The sequence below is a fragment of the Gadus morhua genome, chromosome 2, assembly GCF_902167405.1.
Source record: "Gadus morhua chromosome 2, gadMor3.0, whole genome shotgun sequence".
Taxonomy (NCBI): Eukaryota; Metazoa; Chordata; class Actinopteri; order Gadiformes; family Gadidae; genus Gadus; species Gadus morhua.
In genome coordinates this window covers 883326-890414 of record NC_044049.1, presented here as the reverse complement: position 1 = coordinate 890414, position 7089 = coordinate 883326, and the positions used below count along the sequence as shown (strand labels likewise).

General features: G+C 42.0%; 1 protein-coding gene across 3 annotated transcripts; it reads right to left on the bottom strand.

Moving 5' to 3' along the window:
- Positions 1-782: 782 nt before the first annotated feature.
- Positions 783-6873, bottom strand: LOC115532060 (RAD52 motif-containing protein 1). 3 transcript variants are annotated; one of them, XM_030341532.1, is made up of 8 exons: positions 6723-6873; positions 4564-4707; positions 4288-4467; positions 3649-3774; positions 3124-3331; positions 1813-1911; positions 1536-1612; positions 783-1305 (listed from the first exon to the last, which is right to left on the bottom strand). In XM_030341532.1, the coding sequence occupies exons 2-8, from the start codon at positions 4660-4662 to the stop codon at positions 1246-1248; spliced, it is 849 nt and encodes a 282-aa protein (XP_030197392.1). In that variant the 5' UTR covers positions 4663-4707; positions 6723-6873; the 3' UTR covers positions 783-1245. The 3 variants fall into 3 exon arrangements, with proteins under 3 accessions (XP_030197392.1, XP_030197401.1, XP_030197410.1); XM_030341541.1 differs by having other exon boundaries at positions 4564-4690; positions 6723-6861; XM_030341550.1 differs by having other exon boundaries at positions 4564-4686; positions 6723-6861.
- Between the last annotated feature and the right edge of the window lie 216 nt (positions 6874-7089).

Genomic DNA, 7089 nt, shown 5'->3' with positions numbered 1-7089 from the left:
ACACACACACACACACACACACACACACACACACACACACACACACACACACACACACACACACACACACACACACACACACACACACACGCGGAGTGGTAATCAGGAGAATTCCCGGTGGGCCGTTAACGTTTCGGGGCTGTCGGGCAGATTACTGCAGGACAACAATCAGATTCAGAATCAGAAAAAAAATTTGCGTTTATAAAAGTTCCTTGCAGCGCCATCCGGCAACCTCTCACTCACTCAACAGACGCAACAATCACAAACTGTCAACATCGCATCCAAGTCGATTTTTTTCTAGAAGGACTGAGCGGCCCCTCCCGGAGTGGTACAGCCCAGGTGGGCCTTGAACTGCGATTGGTCAGAAAGACGGAACAGCTAATGACAACATTGAACTCTCGTGCAGCAGGCTCGAACAGAGTGACACGAACACACACACTTTTAAGGAGCTTTTCACCCGCTCCGTATCCTTGCTTGCCCCAACAAGTTTGTGCGGCGTGCTTGTTGTTTTGATTCCGGTGTAGCTAGATCCGGTATGGTGTTGTCGATTTTCTAACGTGACTAGATGTTGCTAGACAGCAGGTGAGAAAACTACAATGTTTCCCAAACCAAAAGAGCGTTAATCGCCCGATAAACACATTAACGCCGTTAATAACGCGTTAAGCTGGAAGCCCTAATATAAATAAATACACACACAGACTGAAGACCACACGGAGGACCGAGGCCTTCTCCCTTCCAACCCCCGAGCTCCACATCCTCTCCGCAGTCAAAGACCAAAAGCGTTGGTTTGAAAACTTTATTTGAAAGGTGGCAGTGAAGAGTCTTAATGGACGTACAGATTTAGATGTCTTTATAGATAGATTCAGATTCCTTCAGTGGGCAAACCGATCTGATATCCTTATTTGGTGTAGGGCTTCATCAGTCCTTATTTGGGCATAGGGCTTCAGGGGTCCTTATTTGGTCGTAGGTCTTCAGGAGTCCTTATTTGGGCGTAGGGCTTCAGGTGTCCTTATTTGGGCATAAGGCTTCAGGAGACCTTATTTGGGCGTAGGGCTTCAGGAGTGCTTATTTGGGCGCAGGACTTCGGATGAACTTATTTGGGCCTAGGGCTTCAGGGGTCCATATTTGGGCGTAGGGCTTCAGGAGTCCTAATTTGGATGTAGGGTTTCTGGGTTCCTTATTTGGGCGTATGGCTTCAGGAGTAATTATTTGGGCGTAGGGCTTCAGGAGTCCTTATTGGATGAATCAGGAGAAGGCGAGGTCAGCTGGCTCCTCTTCCTCAGGCTCAGTGACTAACTCATTCACCTGCAAGACACACAATAACTCATTCACCTACAAGAAACACAGTAACTCATTCACCTGCTAGACACACAATAACATATTCTGTGTGTGTTAATATGCACACACACACAAATTATATATATATATATATATATACGTATGGCCCTGCCCCTCTTCCTATGTATACATTCACACGTATATGTGGATGTATGTACATATATAAACACATAAAACAATATATATTCTATCTGTACCTTGATGACCTCATCAGGTTGGTCTTCAAGTCGAAGCTGGTCTCCTGGTCTCAGCTCCACCATCACACGTCCATCTCCTGCACACACACACACACACACACACACACACACACACACACACACACACACACACACACACACACACACACACACACACACACACACACACACACACACACACACACACACACACACACAACCAGCATTCTTGCTAGTACTTGTAGTATTTACTTGTTGTGTACTAAGGCCTTGTAGTAGTATTAGTAGTAGTACTTACCTAGTAGTATTAGCAGTACTGAGCTGAAGGCATGTACTAAGGCCTTGTCTCGGACCCATCTCTGGAGCTTACTGTGTTTCTGCATACACACTGCTGGCCCTGCACACACACACACACACACACACACACACACACACACACACACACACACACACACACACACACACACACACACACACACACACACACACACACACACACACACACACACACACACACGGTGTGTACTATGTGTACCAGGCGTGTACCAGGTGTGAACTATGGGTACCATATGTGTAGTATGTGTACCGTGTGTGTACCAGGCGTGTACCAGATGTGAACTATGTGTACCATATGTACCAGGTGTGTACCATGTGTGTACCATGTGTACCAGGTGTACCAGGTGTGTACCAGATTCTAAGGAGATGTTTCTGGAGCTTTAACTGAGAAATAACGCAGTTGACCTAAATTATTCTGATTACATAGATTTATTACACAGGTCTTTTCAACGTTCCGTTCACTTGCATGGGCACTTCACAACTTCCGGCTGTGAATAATTTTTTGATAATTCATTCGCAACAGATGAATAATGACCGCTGTCAAGGTAAACAAAAGGACTTTTTGCCTTTGGTATCACTCCGCACGTAGTCCGGTAACTTGTCAATGTAACAAGCGGGATATGCATCAACCCAAGCGCTGTCGGTTGCTAAGCGACGACGTCAACGTCTTGGGCGGACTATTTCTCTGCTGATCAACACTATGAATGCTGGTAACAAATACATTGTAAATAAATTGTTTCGTTTTGGGAAGTAGCCGTGTAATAAGCGGGATAATGTATAGAACTTTGCCGGTCATTATCGTAAAATAAGCCCCTTCATGGCGAAGCAAGACACCTCCGCTGCGCGTCGGTGTCCTGTTCGCCCTGAAGGGGCTTATTGTCCCGATAATGACCGGCGTTCTATACATTATCCCTTACTTAACGCATGATACGGGTTGAAATTAAACGATGATAAAATATAATCGTTCTTCTCACTCTACATGTCTGACTTCAGTTCACCACCACACCGTCTGTGTCGCCAATTCTCCTTTTCCTCCAAACCGTGCGTACGCATGGGTCAGAGTTCGCTCAGGGCTGCGCACATTCTTCCGTCAAGTTAGTTTTTTATAGATCACAACCTTGGCGTGGAAAGTCACGTACGCCACTTTCAGCCCCGTTTTGTGCGGTTATAAATGAGACCCCAAGTGTGTACCAGGTGTGTAGTGTGCGTACCAGGTGTGTAATATGTGTACCAGGTATGTAGTATGTGTACCAGGTGTGTACCAAGTGTGTACCAGACAGGGAGAAGGTCTCCTCTATGACGGCCACTCCTCTTGTTGAAACGCCATGTTGGGGAAACGACAGCTCCAGTAAACACCCATAGCGCAGCGTCGTCTGGCTCCTCCCACTGACCTCCTGGCTCCTCCCACTTACCTCCTGGCTCCTCCCACTGGCGTCATGGCCCTGCCCCTCTTCCAGAGAATCAGAAGGCAACACTTTCAGCTGAAACCAGGAAGTAACAAAGATCTTTAATTATTAGACATACAATTATTATTCATTTAAAGCGAGTTTACGGCGAGTAGGAAGGGTTTAGGGTGAGTGGGAGGAGTTTATGGCGAGTGGGAGGGGTTTAGGAGTGTCAATAGTACAATTCTTACACCCAAAGAGAGAGGTTAAGCCTTGCCAGCATTTTTTTTTTTTTAATACATAGGTTTTAGGATGCTATTTTATTGATAACATTAAAATAACTATCGATCAGCATTGAGTACAGATATGACTCGGTTGTTTTTAGCTAACTGGCAATGAAAGCAAAACCGTACATTAATGATGCGTGTGGACCAGCCGTTGAAGCCAAGGCAGTGATTGGCCAGTTCCAGGCAGCGGGAGTGGCTTAGCAGCTGGTTGTCAAATTGGAGGAAGGGAGCCTGTCGGGTACTGAGTCTTACCTAAAACGTAACACAATTATATACACATGTGTGTCTACACATGACAATTCTCTGTACACACATTCATATAAGCAGCTGTATACACAAAGACTTAAATATACACACATACTTATAGATGAACACATTTTCACGTGTGGCATTTAGCAGACGCATTTATCCTAACGGTGCCAACACCTACGGCAGAGTTAACCATGCAAGAGAGAGAGAGAGAGAGAGAGAGAGAGAGAGAGAGAGAGAGAGAGAGAGAGAGAGAGAGAGAGAGAGAGAGAGAGAGAGAGAGAGAGAGAGAGACAGAGAGACAGAAAGAGAGAGAGGGAGAGAGACAGAGAGAGACAGAGATACAGAGAGGGAGAGAGACAGAGAGAGAGAGGGAGAGAGAGATACAGAGAGACAGAGACACAGACAGACAGACAGACAGACAGACAGACAGACAGACAGACAGACAGTGAGCGAGAGATACCGAGAGAGAGAGAGAGACAGAGTGTGTTGAGGAGTGTGTAGAGGAGTGTGTACCTTGACAGGAGTGCTCTGGAACAGGAGGGTTCCATCAGTAGATCTCTGGGCCTGCAGGGCGTGTCTGGAGCAGTAGAACTTCACCAGCGAGTAGAAGCCAGGAGACACAGAGGGAGAGTTGGGGAGCACCTTGACCAGGAAGAGGGGTCCGAAGGAGGAGAACGCAGAGAACACCCTCTCCTAGAACCGTTATGGTTAGGGTAGTCAGGGTCAGGGTTAGAGTTAGGGTCAGGGGTCAACTCATTGATGTAGGGTTAGGGTTAGGGGTTAGCTCACATAGATGTAGGCGTGGCTGTAGCCGGCCTGGAGGTCCCATATGAAGAGAGCTTTGTTGCTTTCCGTCGGCGCTTTGAACTCTATAATGTCCACCTCCATCACCTACACCTCCATCACCTACACCTGGAACCCACACACACGCATCTATATATTTATAGAAACATGTGTAGAAATATATATTTTACATACATAAAAACATCAATCTAAAGACTCTGGGATCTAAAGACTCTAAAGACTTTGTTTTAGCAGGAAGATATATCCACCACACACACACACACACACACCAATATATATATATATATATATATATATATATATATATTACACATACACACATACATACATACATACATATACATATATATATAAATATACATATATATATATATATATATATATATATATATATATATATATATATATATATATATATATATATATATATGTATACATACATACATACATACTGTATATATATATACATAAATATAGACATAAATATAGACACATCTACATATATAGCATTCTTAAGAGATTCTATTGTATTTTCGTTTCGTTTCAACAGAATGCTCGGATGTCACTCAGAGGTAGACCAGAACCGCTCGGTGTAGCGAAGCCTGACCTCAGCGTTACGTTTCAACAGCGTGGTTAACAGTGAAACCGGTTAACCACTGGATCTCTAGTCCAGAGCAGAATCAGAATGTAGCGTAGCCTGTACTTTAAAGCGAACACTAGGGGTGGGAATCTCTTGGCACCTCACGATTCGATTCGATTCCGATTATGAGGTCAACGATTAGATTCTGAAGCGTTTAACGATGCATCTCGATGTAACATTTTTTTTTATGTACATTTCCATGCGTGATTTTCAAAAATATATGTATTATACATCTGGGTTTGCTACTCAGAGTTTGCTGATCACTTCCTACTTTTTTGATGATCATTAAAGACATCAACAGATTAATTCACTTATCTAATATTTCAAAAGAGAAAGCTTTTGTCACAAATATGACTTTCTATGAACAATGAAATAATCAATGCAGCTTGCATTATAATACAATATGGAAGCATGCAAATAATAGGTTTCAGTTTTATTTTATATCTAATCTTTCTTTTCTATGTCATTAAAGGAAAAGCTGCTCTTGAATTAGAAGGAGTTTTTGTGTCTGGCTGTGAGTTTGCGGTCATGCTATGCGTAGGCTGAATCGAAATCGTGTCAAGACAAATCAGATTGGCCAATACACACTGAAGATAAATTCAATAATTTTAAAATTATTATTATTAAACAAACAAAAAATTACGATTATTAATTTATCTGCATCGAGACAGAGTCATTCTAGCGAGAATCGCGATGCATTGGAGAATCGATTAGTTCCCCCCCCCCCTACTTATGGACATTGCAAGCTACGCATGATAAAGAAACCTGTATGCATAGAAATATCTATAGAAAGACCTTTATGGAGCAAGGAGATAAATCAACCACAAACGCATACATATATACATAGACATATGTATATTGTGCACTGTGTTGATATTTATAGTATGCATGTACATTTAAAATGAGATTAGAATGATTAAAGCTTACATCATTATGTGATGGATGTATTCATACAAATATTTGTTTAGTTTAAACCTTTTACCCATCTTTCTTAATGCCCGGTTACTTAAACTCTTAATGTATATGCTAATTAATTTCTCTTGTATTTTTGATATATTCAGGGTCACTGTTCTGATTGGAGGAACCCAGGACCAATCCGAAGATGATGATGACCCTCCACCATAGAAGCAGTAAACCTTCAGTGATGTGTGTGACTGTGAAGACTTCTGCTTCTCTTATATTTCATTTATTAACATTATAACAGTGGCAACATTTATAAATAAAATATATTTATTTGGTTTATTTATTGAATCTGATTTTACTTTCATATTGAATAAGATTGCATTAGTTAGTCGTTGGTGGTCCACAGGGGATGGTAGTAATATAATAGTACTAGTTAGTGGGAGCTAGTCATGGTTACATGGAGGATACAGGGGATGATAATAACATGGTAGGCTAGTACTAGTTAGTGGTAGTCAGTCATTACATGGTTCATACAGGAGTTGGTACTAGTTAGTAGTAGTCCGTAGTGTTCATCGATGGTAAAGTTAAGAAAAAGTCTTACCTGAGAAGTCAAGTCTGTAGTCTAATTGATAGATAATATAAATACATTATATTTATAGATAGATATAAAGTGTATCGACATAACGCTCCGCTAGTTGGGTAAACAAAAGTTCCCGCGCCGATGACGTGCAACTAATGGCGTTTACTCAGCAAATGAGGAGCTGCTTCCTCTTCTACTTCCGGTCGCTTGGTGGCGCGTCACCGCTGCCGGCTGGATCGAGTCATTTATCTACAGTATATACACAGTGTGTAAGTGCCCTTAACAGGAAATAGGTTACATATATATCTATATATATAATAACTTAAAATAGGATATTAATATAATAACACATATTTATCATATAAAACATTTGTTTCTTTGAGATATG